The 17,818-nt window shown below is 36.9% G+C and overlaps 5 protein-coding genes and 1 long non-coding RNA gene across 6 annotated transcripts in view; 4 read left to right on the top strand and 2 right to left on the bottom strand.

Moving 5' to 3' along the window:
• On the top strand, positions 718 to 3,118 carry LOC104764946 (4-substituted benzoates-glutamate ligase GH3.12-like). Its single transcript, XM_019243329.1, has 4 exons — positions 718 to 1,196; positions 1,336 to 1,437; positions 1,535 to 2,307; positions 2,406 to 3,118. The coding sequence occupies exons 1-4, from the start codon at positions 889 to 891 to the stop codon at positions 2,972 to 2,974; spliced, it is 1,752 nt and encodes a 583-aa protein (XP_019098874.1). The 5' UTR covers positions 718 to 888; the 3' UTR covers positions 2,975 to 3,118.
• LOC104764936 (transcription repressor OFP17-like) lies at positions 3,137 to 3,868 on the bottom strand. The gene is made up of 2 exons (XM_010488547.1): positions 3,666 to 3,868; positions 3,137 to 3,583 (listed from the first exon to the last, which is right to left on the bottom strand). The coding sequence occupies exons 1-2, from the start codon at positions 3,865 to 3,867 to the stop codon at positions 3,261 to 3,263; spliced, it is 525 nt and encodes a 174-aa protein (XP_010486849.1). The 5' UTR covers position 3,868; the 3' UTR covers positions 3,137 to 3,260.
• Positions 4,835 to 8,666, top strand: LOC104764929. The gene is made up of 2 exons (XR_763815.1): positions 4,835 to 6,121; positions 6,618 to 8,666. It is a non-coding gene; the product is annotated as an uncharacterized LOC104764929 (long non-coding RNA).
• LOC104778593 (transcription repressor OFP4-like) lies at positions 9,287 to 10,461 on the top strand. The gene has a single exon (XM_010503046.2). It carries the CDS (start codon positions 9,419 to 9,421, stop codon positions 10,376 to 10,378), a length of 960 nt encoding a protein of 319 aa, XP_010501348.1. The 5' UTR covers positions 9,287 to 9,418; the 3' UTR covers positions 10,379 to 10,461.
• LOC104764899 lies at positions 11,317 to 13,992 on the bottom strand. Its single transcript, XM_010488509.1, has 6 exons — positions 13,305 to 13,992; positions 12,921 to 13,207; positions 12,408 to 12,592; positions 12,260 to 12,320; positions 12,106 to 12,166; positions 11,317 to 11,558 (listed from the first exon to the last, which is right to left on the bottom strand). The coding sequence occupies exons 1-5, from the start codon at positions 13,891 to 13,893 to the stop codon at positions 12,110 to 12,112; spliced, it is 1,179 nt and encodes a 392-aa protein (XP_010486811.1). The 5' UTR covers positions 13,894 to 13,992; the 3' UTR covers positions 11,317 to 11,558; positions 12,106 to 12,109.
• The window catches only part of LOC104778592 (nardilysin-like), a 6,415-nt gene continuing 2,489 nt past the window's right edge, over positions 13,893 to 17,818 (top strand). Inside the window, exons 1-13 of the mRNA XM_010503045.2 lie at positions 13,893 to 14,002; positions 14,215 to 14,618; positions 14,705 to 14,780; positions 14,886 to 14,932; positions 15,076 to 15,188; positions 15,523 to 15,596; positions 15,732 to 15,827; positions 15,917 to 16,036; positions 16,168 to 16,401; positions 16,501 to 16,649; positions 16,896 to 17,052; positions 17,227 to 17,376; positions 17,461 to 17,818. Coding sequence (XP_010501347.1) covers positions 13,918 to 14,002; positions 14,215 to 14,618; positions 14,705 to 14,780; positions 14,886 to 14,932; positions 15,076 to 15,188; positions 15,523 to 15,596; positions 15,732 to 15,827; positions 15,917 to 16,036; positions 16,168 to 16,401; positions 16,501 to 16,649; positions 16,896 to 17,052; positions 17,227 to 17,376; positions 17,461 to 17,818 — 2,063 coding nt within the window. The 5' untranslated portion in view covers positions 13,893 to 13,917. The remainder of the gene's footprint in view (positions 14,003 to 14,214; positions 14,619 to 14,704; positions 14,781 to 14,885; positions 14,933 to 15,075; positions 15,189 to 15,522; positions 15,597 to 15,731; positions 15,828 to 15,916; positions 16,037 to 16,167; positions 16,402 to 16,500; positions 16,650 to 16,895; positions 17,053 to 17,226; positions 17,377 to 17,460) is intronic.

The raw sequence follows: 17,818 nt of genomic DNA, 5'->3' as shown, positions 1-17,818 counted from the left end.
TAAAGGTTACCTACTTCATTATCCTGAAAATAATTTATTCCTCCGCTTACAAGTTACAACTGTAAAGTTACCTACAGCCTAAATTATGCGTTAAGCTCTTTGCGAATCCATTCACTGATTTATTATTATTATTATTGGTATTGTAGAATCTGTTAAAAATACAAAAGATGAGTCCACCAAGTAGAACCAGTTGAACCACGTATATTAAACCTTCTCGAGATAAACGTGAAGCACCTTTTGTCACCCATTGGTAATACTCACATGAATGGCTTAAATTTTAAATAATATTAATTTAATTTTAGATCTTCACTAACTTTTTTTTTATTTTTTTTCCTCCCATTAGTAAACCTCAATTATGAGTGTCTATAGTATACCAATATAACTTAAATTAAATGAGAAACAAAAATGAAGCAACAATTTGCTTTTGAATCCTTGTTGTTCGAACAATTATTCTCTTGTTCTTTTCTCTTCAAGCCTCTGTGGTTGGAGTTGTTTCAGAGTGTTGTGATATTGGCTTCCATTGTTCTTTAAGCTTTTTACGAATCGTTTCACTTGTTTTATAAATGAGTTGGCACAAGAGGAAGACATGAAGAGATAAAAAAAAGTAATTGAAAAGTTGTAACAGATCGAGGCAGTATATAATTGTATAGATACCATCAGTAAATAGAATACAAGACATAATGATTATTTCAGAAGAAAAAAAAATGATTATTTCAGAGTTGGTAAGCTGTCACTAGTATTTGTTTCTTATCAGTATTTTTTCAGATTAGACTATATTTTTATAATATAAACATTAAAAATTCAAAAACTAGCCAGCTTGCTACACATATAGAAGAAACCAAATGTGCAAAAACTATTGATTCCAGGCGACTTTAAAGAAAATCAGATATGAGTCAAAGCTCCCATCTCAACAAAAGTTTGGACGACGAGATGCATAAGGTTTTGGAGGATTTAACATCGAATGTGAAGCAAATACAAGACGATTTATTAGAAGAGATACTTACACATAACGCAAACACTGAGTATCTCAAGAGATTCCTTCATGGGAGGTCCGGTAAAGAGCTTTTCAAGAAAAATGTACCAATTGTAACATACGTCGATGTTGAGCCTTATATAGAGCGTGTTGCGAATGGAGAGCCTTCAGATATCATATCGGCCCAACCCATTACTAAATTCGCCTTTAGATACGTTTTTTGGTTTAATTTCCTTTTATTTTTTTGGTATTTAATTATGACAATTGCCCTTTTAGAAATCAGTTTTATCATATGATTTAGTGGATCAACTAGTTTATTAGTCTCAAAATGTTTTATACGGTTGTTGACTTTGTGGGTGTAGTTCTGGAACTTCAGGAGGGAAAATGAAGTTATTGCCTTTCAACGTGAAGTACTTGGAGAATGTCGAATTCATTAGTAATGTTCGCTCCTTTGTTATATCCAGGTACAATGATTAACTAAACCCTTCATGCTTTTGTACGAGGACATGTAGTCTAGTGGAACAACTAGTTTAGTGTTTTACATTTTTCTTCGTTTTATAGGCACATCGATGGTGCCGACCAAGGGAAGGCGATCAGGTTTGCTTTCATTAAAATGGAATCTACAACTCCTTCGGGTCTGCCAGCTGCGCCTGCGAGTACAATCGTCTTAAAAACCGCTTACTTTAGGAACCTGGCATCGAAATCTTACACTAGTCCCAACGAAATCATTTTATGCAGAGACAATAAGCAGAGCATGTATTGTCATCTTCTCTGTGGACTTGTCCGGAGAGAAGAGGTTGTGAGTGTGAGTGCCGCTTTTGCTTCTGCCTTGGTTCGAGCAATCAGTTTTCTTGAAGAGTATTGGAAGGAGTTGTGCGGTAATATCCGAATGGGTCACGTGAGCGAGTGGATTGAAGACACAAGTTGCAGAAACTGCGTGTCTGAGATCCTTGGAGGACCTAATCCTGAGTTAGCAAACTTGATAGAAAAAGAATGCAACCAGATTTCATGGGGAGGTATAATTTGTAGACTTTGGCCAAAAACCAAATTTGTTGAATGTGTAATTACAGGTCAGATGACTCACTACATTCCAACATTGGAGTTCTACTCCAACAAGTTGCCGATTGTTTCCATGAAATATTTTTCTTCTGAAACCTCAATTGGGATCAATTTGAATCCTCTATGCAAACCACAAGATGTGTCTTACACATTTATGCCCAAAATGGCATACTTCGAGTTCTTACTTGTTGATGAAGCAAACGAGGTCAAAATTGTTGATCTTGTGGACGTGAATTTAGGCTGCTACTATGAGCCTTTGGTCACAAGTTATACTGGTGAGTGATATATATATATATATATACATGTAGTGTGTATATGCAAAATAATGAGTTTCCAACTTTCGTCTTATCTTTTAATTAACTTGTCTTGCTAGGTTTATACAGATATCGATTGGGAGATGTTTTACAAGTGAGTGGATTCTACAACAATGCACCCCAATTTAGATTCGTACGTAGAAATGATGTGGCTCTAAGCGTTGATATAGAGACAACAACCGAGGAAGAGCTTTTAAAGGCAGTGGCAAATGCAAGGATGGTTCTTGATTCTTCGGATTTAATGTTAACAAATTTTACATGGTATGCAGATATCTCTACTATTCCAGGCCATTACGTTGGTTACTGGGAACTCAAAGCGAAAAACAAAAACACAATTCTTGATCTTGATAAGAAACTAATGGCGGAGTGTTGCTATGTACTGGAAGAAACATTCGGCTCTATTTACAGGGCATATCGGAGTAAGAATGGTTTGATTGGAGCTTTAGAGATCAGAGTGGTGCTACCAGGAACATTCGATTCTCTCATGAACTTTTTCATCTCTGAGGGTGCCTCTTTGGTTCAATACAAAACCCCCATATGCATGAGATCTAGCAATGCCTTGGCCATTCTTGAAGATAAGGTTTTCGCACGCTTCTTCAGCGACAAACCCCCACCTTTTGACTTTTAGCCATTATATAATATATAGAGCTGGTCGACGACTTTATATTATGTATGCTTTGAAATAAAAGTTTCCGGAAACAGACTTGGAACAAGACATTGCAGTTGTGTGTGTGAAATTCTTTTTTTTTTAATATTATTATTCTCTTTTATTTCTGTGACTGAGATATAACTTGTAGTGAATCAAGTTCCTGTCACTTGAAGTTGCAGAACTTACAAAAATACACAACACAGAGAAATATACTCTGTGTTAACCCATTTTCTTTGCCCAAAAAAAAAAAAAAAACCCATTTTGATCAATTTTTAACACAGTCATCATCGACTGGGAACAAGTCAGTGCAGAGCTCTCCATAGAATCTAGTAACAAGATCAAGGAAGATAGGGTTATTCAGATTATTCCAATAATAGAGAAACTCTTCCATGTCCATCAAGTCATCAATTTTCCCATCTTCAACGACCATATGGATCATATAGTTCTCGAAGCTTCTACAAGCCTCTTTCACACCATTTTCCTTTGACATGTATCTTTGACTCTTCCTCGCTTTCTTGTTCCTTTGCGTCGCAGCCAAAGGAAACATCTTCCTTGAATGCAGAAGCTTCACACCATCGATCAGACTAGCTGCATTGGGCAATTGTATAATAAAATTAAGATCAAAACTGGCCTACAAAATGGTAATAGTTACAAAGAAAATTGTTGTTACACGGGGAACTTCTGGGTCTGATCTGGCTCATCCTCTGATCTTTATTAGTATTGAGGAAACAGAGACAAGACAACAAACTAGAAGAAGAAGAAGACTGTGTGGTATTGACATTGCCAAAACGGGCATGGAAGAAGGAGATGAGTCTGTTGCATGATCTTGAAAGCTTTGATTTCAAGCTAATCAAACTTGACTTCAGTCTCATTCTAAATCGTTACAACTCTGTTTGATTTTTGTTGTGGCGTATAATGTTTGTTTAGGGAGGGTGGTTTGTGTTACGTGGTCATCACGTCCTTTCCGTTTGAAGTCGTAATGGTGGTGTCCCATGACCTTTTTAGACCTATCGCTTTAATTATATACCTTAAAGTAAACATTACCACAAAAATCTCAAAGTATATATACGGCTACTTGAGGTTTCCAAATCTTTTTTTTCTTTTTCTTCTTGCAGCCATTTCCGTTAAGCCGTAAACAAAGTATGAAGAAAGTATGAAGGTTTCCAAATCTTTAGAGAACGTACAACCTCTTACTTTGGACCTAGCCGTTACGGTTCTTAATTTGATGTTCGCTCTTCTTCCCGAACCGAGCCGCTTCATTATTTACCTTGATCCTCTCTGTGGAACCCTAGTTTGACTGTCTGAGTCGTTGACCCAACAAAAGGTTTGGGTCAAAAGCATTACGTGTTAGGTGGGGAAACCACAAGCTTTCAATTGGTGGGAAAGGGGACGAATAGTTCATAGTTGTGTCTTGTATTGTTTTGCCGAGTATTATGCAAATATGTCTTTTATTCTCTACAGTTTTTTTACACTATTATTGTTATGCTTGTGTGTGACTTTGCTATAAGTTAACAGTATTAGACTTGATGGAAGAAGTAACAAAGGAGTAGAATGATATCAGGCTCCATCTAAGTTTCAAGTATCATAAAGGGCTGAATTAGTGTCCAATGAAGGCCCAAGATGATTCTACTCTTACTAAAGCTAAGGCAGAAGAAGATAGAAGAATCTAGAAAGCCCATCCAAGACCATGAAAGAATGAGTGGGAAAGATGTTGAATAAGTCAAAGGAAAGCAAGTGGGAGCAAAGGGACGTTGGGAGTGGTCCCCTATACTCCTTGGGCGCTCATGTGGGCAAAGAGACGTTGGGAGTGGTCCCTTACACTCCTTTGGGCGCTCATGGAGCTCCCCCTCTCTCCTCATGTCACTTTCACTCTTTGTCTTATGTTTACAATTCAAAACTCCTTCATTGCCTATATATAAAGGCTTTGTGACTACTTTGTAACACACACATATTGAATACAAGTATTTCCTCTATCTAATTTATTACTCTCTTCTCTCTACATATGCTTAACTAATAATTATAATGTACATTAGTTAGAGAGTGATGTGTTAGAGGCTGTCCTTAAGGACAACCTAATACTTGTTAAATACACTCTAAACTCTTCTTTATTTAGTAGTTAATCTCTAGTGTATCTAGTGAATTCCATCACAAGTTGATGGCTTGTTCACCTTAGAAATGAGTTCTCTTTTGTGTGGGTAAAGGGGGAATCAATCACTAAGTGATTGTTTACTCTATCTTGTGAGCTTTGTCTCATAAAACCAACATGGTATCAGAGCCTAGTTGCTCTCTTGGTTCCTTAATAACTCATTTCTAATGTTTGCTATTTTTCTTTATTGTCTTAACTCTTAAAGATCTTTTCTTTCACATCTTGTTGTTGCAAGCTTGTGTTCTTGGTCTTGTTGGTATGCCCAAATCCAAGCTTGAGGAGGGGAAAGATCTAGTTTTTGCATCACCATTTAGCTTAGTCAAATAGATTAAAGCTTGTTATAAAGATGCATCTTTGTAACCAATTGACAAATGGTTGTTCCATAGGTTCATTTATTTTTATTTTGCAGTTGACCACGAAAATCATCTTCAATATGATATTTTGTGAGTCTTGTTCAGTTAAAACTATCGAAAATCACTTGTTCATGTGTTATTTCATGGGTTAAGTTGCTCAAGACATATGTCTTATGTCTTTACTGTTGGATAAACTAATTGTCCAAATGGTCCATAAGTTTCAGCCATTAAAGCACCAAATTCTCAATGACTATTGGATGCTCTTGGTTGTTAAAGCTTCCGCAAAACTCAAGAAAACAGAGCAGAACTCTGTCCATTTGAACTCTTGAGCAAACTCTCTATTCTCTACTCTCTATACTCCTAATACTCTTGCTTTAATACTCTATATTCTCTGGTTACTTATTCTTGGTTACTTATACTCTATATTCTCTGGTTACTTATTCTTGGTTACTTATTCTCTAAATTCTCATTTTATTTTGAGTAATTTACTCTATTCTCTAATCTCTCACCATCTCTTTTTTAGAATCTGTCTTAATCTCAAACAGGTTCATTCTTTAAAGATGGTGAGGTTGTTGGCACATCACAATGCTTGGAAGTTAGAACCAATGGCCATCAAGCTGGTGGAAGGTGATGAATCAGCTCCAAAAGCATGTGTGGTAGTGTAAAAGTTGTTAAGAGCTGATTGAATGTGCACTAGTTAAGATCCTCTAGGCACAAGGTTTCAAGACTCAAATACATGGTCCAAGCCATGACCAAGTCAAGAGAGTGGTCCCAAAGATGATTCAAATGATATCTCTAATTTAAAAAGGCTACCTTCTAAACTCTACATTTTAAATTATTTAAATTCATCTTATTTCAAGTTTTGTTCAATTTGAATTTCAAGTTTGAATTTATTTAATTCTATATTTATCTAAAAATATTTTATTTTGTTTTTAAAATAATTTTAAAATTATTTTAAATTCGTTTTAAATATTTTCTTAACATAAATATAGTATTTAAGGAGAAAAAAAACCATTACCTTATTTATCTTAATTCTTTCAATTGGTTTCTCAAGTTTTATTTAGTGTTTTCTTAAACCCCACTACATATACTTTAAATTTTTTCTTTAAATCTCATGATGAAGGTTTAAAGGAGAAGAGGCATGTGTGGACATTCTCATGAGAAACACAAGATAAAGCAAAGAGATCCATAAAGAGGAGAAATCAAGTCATGAAGGACTAAATAAGGGAATGGAAACACTTAAGAGGAAGGAGCCAACTCTCATTCTAGTTACTCTACTCTCGGCAACAAGAAAATCTCTGCCGAAGCGTCTCAAAGATCGACACATACGAAGGTCTTCTACGGTTATTCAGCTTCCGCGTTCTTCATAAAACCTGTAGACAATTGAGTTGTCTGTCCACTGGAGGTGCGATCATCCCAATCGGAGCAACCGTTCACGAGTTATGCTCGTTTGAGTGGAGATATATCAGTCTGGCCCGACTGAAGAAGCACTCGACCATTGAGAGAAGTTGAGGGTCGAGTGGCCATTGAATGGACAAGAACAAAGCTGAAAAAGAAGCTACATTGAAGTGCTTACTGGAATGATTGGTCCATTGTTTGAGCTGAAGTAGGGTTTACACAAACCTACAAGATTGGTTCTCATTAACCATTGAAGCCAATCTTGAGGGGGAGAAATGTGTAAACTACCCTTATGGAGCTATAGAAGCAGTTTGAGGCAATTATGCTTCAAATAAATGTTGGATTGGGATCAAGAAGTCATCAAACATAAAGAGGAGACCCATGGGGAGAAACTCAAGTGGTGGTGCAAAGATTGTCTCAACCAACACATTTCAACAAGAGATCAAAGGCTATCTCTAAACCCTTAACTCTTTCAATATATTTAATTCATTAACCACATTTTAATCAGATTAGTCATGCATTGAAGTGAATTTGTCATGCTTAGAATCTGAATTTGGAAAACATTTTTTTTAGGTTGTGGTTTTAGAGAATTTTCTTGTATTAAATCAGATTATTAATATTTAATTTGTCATGTTTAAAGTTTAATTTTAGAAATTAAATTCATGATTAAAATCTGAAATTTATCTTGTTGAATTATGAGTTTATAAACTGACTATTAAACCGGATTTAGGATGATTTGAAATTGAATTTGCATGTTTGAAATTTGAGTTTTTAGTCATGTGTTAAACTGAATTTAGACCTAGTAAAACCTAGTGCATGCTTAATGTTATTTTTATGATAAACATACTTAAGATCTTTCTTTACATATTTTGCTGAAGGTGTTAAAGAAAAGAAAGCCACATGGAAGCTAGATGACAAGAAGAGAAGCAATGGGAAGAATTCCAAGCAAGAAGACAAAGCTATCCCACATTCAAACCATGGCCATAGCTACATCATTCAACCATGAAGGCTATACTCTTTTTCCCTTGGCAAAGTTTTATCCCAAGTGGTTTTCTTTGCTAAGGTTTTTAATGAGGTAGTTCTTTGTGTGTTGCAAGCTTGGTCTTTGGTCCCCACCGCCCAAGCTTGAGGGGGAGTATTAGAGAGGAAAAAGAGAATAAGAACCTAAGGAGTATGTCAAGAAGACAAGGCTGTGCTTCAAGCTACTTTAAGGAGAACCTAAGGAGAATGTTTAAGGAACTTTAACACTCAACTAGGCTCGTGAATGTCCAAGCTTAACCTCAAATATCTCTACACTTAAGCTTGAGGGGGAGTATTAGACTTGATGGAAGAAGTAACAAAGGAGTAGAATGATATCAAGGCTCCATCTAGGCTTCAAGTATCGTAAAGGTCCGAATTGGTGTCCAATGAAGGCCCAAGATGATTCTACTCTTACTAAAGCTAAGTCAGAAGAAGATAAAAGAATCTAGAAAGCCCATCTAAGGCCATGAAAGAATGAGAGGGAAAGATGTTGAATAAGTCAAAGGAAGGCAAGTGGGAGCTGGGCGTTGGGAGTGGTCCCCTACACTCCTTGGGCGCTCATGTGGACAAAGAGACGTCGGGAGTGGTCTCCTACACTCCTTTGGGCGCTCATGAAGCTCCCCCTCTCTCCTCATGTCACTTTCACTCTTTGTCTTATGTTCACAATTCAAAACTCTTTCCTTGCCTATATATAAAGGCTTTGTGACTACTTTGTAACACACACATATTGAATACAAGTATTTTCTCTATCTAATTTATTACTCTCTCCTCTCTACATATGCTTAACTAATAATCATAATGTAGATTAGTTAGAGAGTGATGTGTTAGAGGCTGTCCTTAACGGCAGCCTAATACTTATTAAATACATTCTAAACTCTTCTTTATTTAGTAGTTAATCTCTAGTGTATCTATTGAATTCCATCACAAGTTGATGGCTTGTTCACCTTAGAAATGAGTTCTCTTTTGTGTGGGTAAAGGGGGAATCAATGGCTAAGTGATTGTTTACTCTCTCTTGTGATCTTTGTCTCATAAAACCAACAAATAGATGGGACCTGAACGTGAAATCTTGTTCAACCTTTTATTGTTAAAATCCCTTTTTTTGGTCACGTTCGCCGAATCATGTTTTGGAAGCAACTCACCAGAAATATTCTGTTTAGTGTCTAATCCCCTCCCAAACAATCGAAACCTTACCAGTGACAAAATTTTAGGACACTTTTATATTTGTTCAGTTTTGATTTCCCGGTTCAGATGGGACATTTTATATCAATTTGATACTGTTTGGGAGAGAAACCGGAATGGGTTTGGTACAAAACAGAAGACATTCTACGAAGTGGACCCATACCGTTCTGTCCTAGTCCCCTACATACATGCAAATCCCAATCTTCACTTTCTTCTCTATTTTATCTGTCACATAGCATAGATCAGAAACTCTTCAACTTCGGAAAAAACTTTACAGTTTAACTTTCTTTTCTACGAGAAAATCACAATTTTTTTATTGAAGCAGAGATGAGGAATTATAAGTTCAGATTGTCAGCTATGATCCCAAGTGAATGGTTCCACAGGCTCAAGAACATGACCAAACTCAGAAATAAGCATTCTCCTCCTCCATATTCCTTCAACACTACCAAGAAGACAAAGACTTCCTCTGACTCTAAGTCTCTGTCTCTTCCTTACTCTTCAAGCTCTTACATCTCCGATAGATCACGCACTTCCTTAGAATCTAAGACCTTTCAAATTTCACCAAGAATCTCTCTTCACAAATTACAGAGCAAAAGGAAGACTGTTTACAAGCCTTCTCCTCCTTCCTCTTCTTCTCTATCTGCAGATTTTAACAAGAAGAAGATCAAATTTCTTCGACAACAAGACTGTTCCCCTGCCTCTACCAACTCGAAACTCAGTTCTTCTGCAGATGATTTCATCATCAACATGTACAACAGAGATTCCAAGAAGAAAATGTTCAAAGAGATCAGGGTGTTTGATTCAACGGAGAAAGCCTTCCCTGGAAGTAAACGAACCAAGGAATTGCGTAAAACCCATCATCCATCTGTTGAGGTTACCATTAACGAGAAAAAGGAAGATGTATGTAGAATCCAGAAGAACCATCAGAAACCATTAGTTTCTAGTGGAGGAAGATCATCAGTAAAATCTCCGAGGATAAAACTAAGAGTGAGTTCTCCTAGACTTCAATTCTCACCTCGTAGAAGCCAATCGAGATTGCAGAACAAACAAGTTTGTGACAGTTTTGCAGTAATCAAGAGCTCTCTTGATCCCAAGAAGGATTTCAGAGAATCAATGGTGGAAATGATAACAGAGAACAACATCAGAGCCTCTAAAGACTTGGATGACCTTCTAGCATGTTACCTTACCTTGAATCCCAAGGAGTATCATGATCTTATCATCAAGGTTTTCGTTCAAATCTGGCTTGAAGTCATAAACCCTAAATTTGCATCCAAGAAGAACGTGTAGTAATGTTGTTAGTATAAACTATGATCAAATGCATGAATTCTCCTGTTAATTAAAGTTATTTCAAAGAGTTTGATGCAGCTATGGGGATTTTATTTGCAAGACCAGATTTGTGTTTTTTTCTTCTCTATAACGTGATAAAGACTGTTTCTGGAGTGAGAGAGATCCAAATTACAGCAATAAGCCCTAGTCCCATGACTCTCACAAAAACCGGAAATTTGAGGCAAAAACTAAAAACAGCTTTCTAAAAAGTGGTCTAAACTGTAGCATGAGATGAGACCATGAGTTATGGAAAAAATATCTCGATGAACATTGAAAAAACAAAGGATAAGCAATAATCATAGAATTTTAGTAAGAGCAAACCTTGGATAAGAGTAGGATTGATCGAGTTTAGTCAATAGTAATTAGTCAAATTACAATAATGAAAAATATGGGAAATAACAAATGTACTAGAGCAAAAATAATAAAAAAGCCAAGAGTGTAGTGACAAGAAGCACACGGAGAGGAGTCAGAAACCCATCAAGTACTTAGTAGCCATGGGTTCCAGTCATAATGAATAAGGAAGCTGGAAACATGAAAATGGAGCCTGAAGAACATAATCGCTAGAGAGAGAAAGTAACACTGACACAGAAGAGGATATGACTAAAGAGGAAAAGCAGATAAAAAGAGAGCTTTCAGAACCTAAGCGCTGTGTTGTGTGATAAAGAAGAAGAAGATGAGGACCACTGTTTTGCTGCTGTTTCCCAATGCTAACCTCCCACCTCTACCATTTATACAGTTAGTACGTTATGGACATTTCTCTGGTATTGATTAACCACAGACATAAAAACATTAATGGACAACACCAGACTCAAATGGGATCCAAGACATTTACCACTGGTTAATCTGTCTTTTGCCTTGCTTGGTTCAAGCAAGAATGTTGTTTCTTAAGTTTTAACCAATCCAATAAAAACCATAATATAAACTGACATGAACTGTTATTAGATTAATTAAGGAGCCTAGTTTGGTTAACAAACCGATTTACTAGATATTATCATCATCATACGCACAACTTTTACGTGTCTTAAAGACAAAAGGCGACAAAATGTTACCCAGTTTTTTTACATTCCATATGGGTCACTGTTCAGTTCTTGTTACTCGTCTACACAAGAAAGGTCTGATGCCTACTCCAGTACTCCAGTTCCTATAAGCAAAGAATAGAAAATTGAATGACTGATTATACAAATATGATTTGTCATGCTGAAAGTAAAAGATCATCAACTATTAGAACACCAATCATACGAAGCTCACAGGCTCATCTAACCCATTAAAAAGTTAGATTGGCATGAATGTGCTTGCACGTTGGTTTGCTAATGTTACTATCAACTCAGAACATAACAGTCAAAATTATAGAACCATAAAACCCATCGATATATACAAATTAGCCCTTTATAGCACATTTCCATTACATGGTAAAGTGGTAATGTTGATAGTATTTCACGAGAATCCAGAGAACTATATTGTGTATTAAGCAGCACTACACATATGCTCACAGGTAGAGTTTCCCTTCAAAACTAACTTGTGAAATCAGCGTGACTATTGAGTTCTAAGAACTTAAGCTCACTGTTTGTGAGAGTCCATATCATCTTTTTCCTACCTACACACTTTCGATTTAGGGAACTGAGATGCAAATGAAGTATTAGTGTTTTACTTCATTGAAGGTCTTAAGACTATGTATATATTTAACTCACCTACTCAAGGACGGCGCTCTTCACGCCTCATCTCAACTCGAAATTTATCTTTAATATCACCCTGTGTGGGATAGTGTGTCTACTATTAGCAACATGAAAAAATCAACTGTCTGAGAAATGAATAAAAGTTCAAAAGATAAGTGAAGCTGTGTACATTAGTTCTACGAACTAGAATAGGATTCTCATCTTTGATCCGCTTCCAGTTTGCACCATACCTGAATAACAAAAGCATCAAATCCGTAAAATTGCATTGAAAAATGTTCATCTGATGAACATCTAAGAGACTTTCAGGTTTCAAGTACTTTTCAAAGCCTTTCAGTACGGCCAGCGTTTCTGCAGTACACCACGGGACTTTCTTCCTCCTAGCACCTTCTGCACTTCGGTTTCTCTTCAAAGGAGACATGACAATTTTTTTACGTTTTAATTTATTATTCCTTTCACCATCATCACCCAGTTCCCCATCGGAATCATCAATGGAGTCTTCCCACTAATCAAACAAATGAAAATGTGAAAAAACAAAACCGTTAGAAGAATCCAAGTCTCACATTATACTTCTGCCTGGAAAGCACGTCATTCTAACTCAGCTATAGCTGCCAAACCGAATATGCAAAATATCAATTCAAACAAGACAAAGCTCAAGACTGATTTCCCACCAAGTGCAGCAAGTTGGTCAGCCAAAATGAAATAATGGGAAAAGATAAAAGAATGAATCAGGATAGTAGTGCTTAGAAAACTTAGTAAAAATGTGTGTGTCCCATCGAACTAGCTATCTAAAGAAAGTAATATGATGAACCAAAAACGAAATGTAAATTTACTTCATAAGTATGTGCTGTGGTACGTCGCTCCATCAAGCTAGGCCTTGCTGCAATGTTTGTTTTAGAAGGATTAGCAACATCATTTTCTTGTTCTGTAATCGGCTCATTGTTTAAATTTGACGGTCCTCCTTTTTCTAAAGCTTCCATCAGCTCCATTTTACTAGCTCTAAGCTTTCTGAGCGCTCTGTCAACAACTGCAGATGAAATGGTCTTGTATCGACGGGGCAAAGATTCATCTTTTGACCCTCCAGAAGTGGGTCTTTCCAGTTCAGTATCTGATAGGTTCTCTACAACAAAAGGGAATTCATCAGACAAAAGCACAATCACATTGTAACAAAGTTAATAGAGAGATGAAAAAGAAACAAAGTTCAGAAAAGTGTAAACCTTTGTCTTCATCCATAGCTTTAGAAGCCATACTGTTTTTTTTAAGGACCTCATTCTCTCTTGCTTCGACCATTGACTCTGTCTCTTCAGATTCTTCACTAGATTCAATCTCGTCTGATGCATCATCCATGTTAGGATTCAACTCCGCAACAAGGTTGGGATTCAACTCAGAAACAACCTTCCTCAAACTAACCAAAGCTTTGTCTCTCGTATTCTCATCCATCAGACTCTTACAAGTCTTTTCGTCACTGTGGGCCGTCCATAATCTTCGACAGCTATTCAAGAGGTCACTAGTAACCAAACAACTAACCTTATCGCATAAAGGCATAATCCTAAGGACCCATATGGATCTGATTGCTTCAGTATAAGCCTTTTTTGCATCTTTCTCAAAAGCGAGACACTTGACCGTGCACTCCACAGCAACTTTACAGAACGCTTCCTTGACTGATTCGGGTACCTTAGAACCTTCTTTGTGTAGAATCTCCACTAGATTCTCTAACCGCTCGAGGTTCCTCTCCTCCACAACACCATCCTCAATCTCCATGAAGATCCCTTCGAGTATAGCTTCCTTCCACTGCGACAGTGCCATTGTTGTTGCTAACTCAACCAAACAATGTTAGGGCTTTTCAGAGAAATCCGCACTCTCTCGCTCTTCGATTCCGTTTCTCGAATTGGGTTGTTCAGGAATGGTCAATTAGGTTAGTAAAAACTTCAAATTTTTCAACTTTTTTCAGTTCACTTTTCATTCCCGGTGGTTCGATTTCAGAGACGAAGAGACGAAGGAAGGACGAAACAGCTATACTCTTTTTTGTTTGCCGTTTCCGTCTCTTAAAATAACAACGCGTGTCGTTTTATTTAGTATAAAACGGCTTACATGTCATATCCTTACGGAGAAAACGGGGATTCATAGGATACAGAGAAGCAAAACCTAAGAAGAGGAAGAAGCTGCAGCAGCAACACTTGTTCACGAGTCGCTATCTCCTCAGAACAAGAACAATGTCTGCATCAGCGAAGAGCGTTTCGACCTTGGACAATGTAGTGGTGAAGTCACCGAACGATCGGAGGTTATACAGAGTGATTGAATTGGAGAACGGATTGTGTGCTCTGCTTATTCACGATCCAGATATCTATCCCGAAGGCTCTGTTCCGGATCAAGTTGATGAAGATGACGAGGACGGTGAAGAAGAAGATAGTGACGGGAGCTATGAAGATGATGACGAAGAAGGGGAAGGAGATGAAGAAGATGATGAGGATGAGGATGAGGATGAGGATGCGGATGAAGTGAAAGGGAAAGAAGATCATCAGACGAAAAAGGTTTTTTTTATTTTTATTTTAGCTATATAAGCTGTTTTCTTAAGGTTTGATTTTGAACTCCTATGTTTTTGTGTCGTGTGTCTTAGGCAGCTGCAGCTATGTGTGTTTCAATGGGAAGCTTCTTGGATCCTCCGGAGGCGCAAGGATTGGCTCACTTTCTTGGTCTTTCCATCTTTCTATGAGTTTGAACTACTGTTTGAATGCACTTTTTTTTTATTTCTTTTTTCTTAACTGATTGAATCACTCTAATGTTTATGTTTTGTGCAGAACACATGCTTTTTATGGGTAGCACTGAGTTTCCCGATGAGAATGAAGTAAGCATTGCATTGCATTATTTTCTGTGTTTGCAATCGTTTGGTACTATTTATAGATTCATATACTGTATTATGCTAATTTTATAAATTTTTACCTTGATATCTGTTTGAATTCTTCCGGGTTGGATTTGTTTTGCTTGCAGTATGATAGTTACTTGTCTAAGCATGGTGGAGCCTCTAATGCGTACACAGAGATGGAGCATACATGCTATCACTTTGAAGTCAAGAGAGAATTCCTTCGAGGTGCCTTGAAAAGGTACTAAAAATTACTTGAGCTGCCACTCCACTTATCTGTTTAAATGTCAATTGCTGTAAATATACCAAGGCTGGCGATATATGTATCAGTATGCATGCTTAGATTTTGTTCTCATTGTTCAGTTTTCTGATGACATAGTAAAGGAAGATGTCTTGTTCTATTTAACCCTTGTGCTCTTAAATATGTAATCACTTTCATTTTACTTTAACCGTTTGCTGTAAAACATTTTCCATAAGAAATATTTGAGCTTTCTGTTAGGTTTAATCTTTTTCCTTTTCGTTTGTGTTCTTCAGAAGGTTTATTTGACTTAAGATTTTTTTTTTATTGTTATTAGGTTCTCTCAGTTTTTTGTTGCACCGCTTATGAAGACCGAGGCTATGGAACGAGAACTCCTTGCCGTTGATTCAGGTTTCTCTTGCCTGTTAATCATACACTTATTTATTTGTTTTAATCTATCAAAAGATTCATCTCCAATCAACATTCAGATAAGATAACCTTTTTATATGGTTAAAAGTGTCTTACTAACAAAATCCAAATTTGTAGAATTTAACCAGGCCATCCAAAATGATTTATGTCGCCTGCAACAACTTCAGTGCTATACGTCTGCAAAGGGTCATCCTTTTAATAGGTTTGCATGGGGTAAGGATATCTCGGAGTACCTTTCTTGCCACACTTAAGATATTCATGAAATTTTTTAATGTTAATGTGTCCTTTATGTGCTCTGGAAGGTAACAAGAAGAGCTTAAGTGGTGCAATGGAAAATGGGGTTGATCTACGGGAATGTATTGTGAAATTATATAAGGAATATTACCATGGTGGATTAATGAAGCTCGTTGTCATTGGGGGAGGTATAATTCTCTAGATGTATAATGTGTTTGGTGGTGATTATTGGAAAGTCGTTATATACATATTCCTAAATATTGGCTTGTGTTACTATTTTAATTTGTTGTAATTTAATGGCCACCTTTAAATCTTGCAGAATCTCTTGATATGCTTGAAAGTTGGGTTGTAGAACTATTTGGTGCTGTCAAAAACGGATCCAAAATCAGGCCAACTCTGGAGGCAGAAGGTCCTATTTGGAAAGGCGGTAAATTATTTCGCCTAGAAGCGGTTAAAGATGTTCATATTCTAGATTTGACATGGACTCTCCCCCCTCTTCGCCATGCATATGTGAAGAAGCCGGAAGACTATCTAGCACATCTATTAGGACATGGTAAGAAAGCAAATCCGATTTATCTTTTGTATAGTATTTTCTTCAAGTTTACTTGTGCATGTGCGCATTGAAGAATGTTGTTTTAACATTTTGTTTTAGAGGGTAGAGGAAGTCTGCATTCATTCCTCAAAGGTAGGGGTTGGGCAACCTCGCTCTCTGCTGGTGTTGGGGATGATGGAATTAACCGCTCGTCTCTAGCCTATGTTTTTGGCATGTCCATACATCTCACTGACTCTGGTTTAGAGAAGGTAACTTTACTTATATTTATATAGTTAATATTTCTGAAGTTTGGCGCAGGGAAAGATTCAATCATTTTCAATTGTATATATAACCCTCTGTCCCTGACTTTTCAAGTAAAATCTATAGTGGTCTCATGTTCTGGTTGGCAAATTGACATAGCCTGTTGCTAGCTGCATATAGTCTCGTGCTTGTCAGATTTACTTTTGTTATGGTACTAATTCTCATTTTGACCTTATGACAACTTTTGTTAACAGGTTTATGACATCATTGGTTACGTTTATCAATATCTCAAGCTATTGCGTGATGTGTCACCACAAGAATGGATATTTAAGGAACTCCAAGATATTGGGAACATGGACTTTAAATTTGCTGAGGAGCAGCCGGCAGACGATTATGCTGCTGAGCTCTCAGGTTTGTGCTTATATACTCATTTGTCTAGTTCTTTTTGAGTGAATCTTTTAAGGGGCTAATAGTGCTTCAACTTATTAGTTTCAGAACTTACCATGCATAGATGTACATGTAATGTAAAAATCTTCATTATGGTCATGGGTTTCTGAGTAAATCATTGTAAGTGTTATTGTACAGAGAATATGCTTGCGTATCCGGTGGAGCACGTTATTTATGGTGATTATGTATACCAGACATGGGATCCAAAGTTGATAGAAGATCTTATGGGTTTCTTCACACCAAAAAACATGCGGATTGATGTTGTTTCGAAATCCATCAAGTCAGAAGGTATGTTAAAGTTTCCTTGAGTATGTAACTTTTGGATGTATATTTATATTCTTACTATCTATTTTCAAACTTTGCTTGTTTCAGAGTTCCAGCAAGAGCCTTGGTTTGGTTCTCGTTACATTGAGGAAGATGTTCCATTGTCGTTGATGGAAACATGGACCAATCCTTCAGAAGTAGATGCCTCTTTGCATCTTCCCTCGAAAAATCAATTTATCCCATGTGATTTTTCGATCCGAGCCATTAACTCTGATGTGGATCCCAAAACTCAGTCTCCTCCTAGATGTATAATTGATGAACCGTTCATGAAGTTCTGGTACAAGCTTGACGAAACTTTTAAGGTTCCTCGTGCAAATACGTACTTCCGCATAAATCTGAAGGGGGCATATGCCAGTGTGAAGAACTGCCTTTTGACAGAATTATTTATTAACCTTCTGAAAGACGA

The sequence above is a fragment of the Camelina sativa genome, chromosome 3 (assembly GCF_000633955.1).
Source record: "Camelina sativa cultivar DH55 chromosome 3, Cs, whole genome shotgun sequence".
Taxonomy (NCBI): Eukaryota; Viridiplantae; Streptophyta; class Magnoliopsida; order Brassicales; family Brassicaceae; genus Camelina; species Camelina sativa.
The sequence above is the reverse complement of the archived record's forward strand: the minus strand, read 5'-3'. Positions and strand labels throughout refer to the sequence as shown.

Bases quoted from the DNA above. Each gene is read 5' to 3' on its own strand.
- LOC104764946 (XM_019243329.1), top strand. From the start codon at position 889: ATGAGTCAAAGCTCCCATCTCAACAAAAGTTTGGACGACGAGATGCAT. The intron at 1,438-1,534 runs GTACAATGATTA...TTCGTTTTATAG, and splicing joins CGCTCCTTTGTTATATCCAG to GCACATCGATGGTGCCGACC. The intron at 2,308-2,405 runs GTGAGTGATATA...TTGTCTTGCTAG, and splicing joins TTTGGTCACAAGTTATACTG to GTTTATACAGATATCGATTG.
- LOC104764936 (XM_010488547.1), bottom strand. From the start codon at position 3,867: ATGAGACTGAAGTCAAGTTTGATTAGCTTGAAATCAAAGCTTTCAAGA. The intron at 3,584-3,665 runs GTAACAACAATT...TGCCCAATGCAG, and splicing joins CAGACCCAGAAGTTCCCCGT to CTAGTCTGATCGATGGTGTG.
- LOC104778593 (XM_010503046.2), top strand. From the start codon at position 9,419: ATGAGGAATTATAAGTTCAGATTGTCAGCTATGATCCCAAGTGAATGG.
- LOC104764899 (XM_010488509.1), bottom strand. From the start codon at position 13,893: ATGGCACTGTCGCAGTGGAAGGAAGCTATACTCGAAGGGATCTTCATG. The intron at 13,208-13,304 runs GTTTACACTTTT...CTTTTGTTGTAG, and splicing joins AGCTATGGATGAAGACAAAG to AGAACCTATCAGATACTGAA. The intron at 12,593-12,920 runs GTAAATTTACAT...TTGTTTGATTAG, and splicing joins CCACAGCACATACTTATGAA to TGGGAAGACTCCATTGATGA.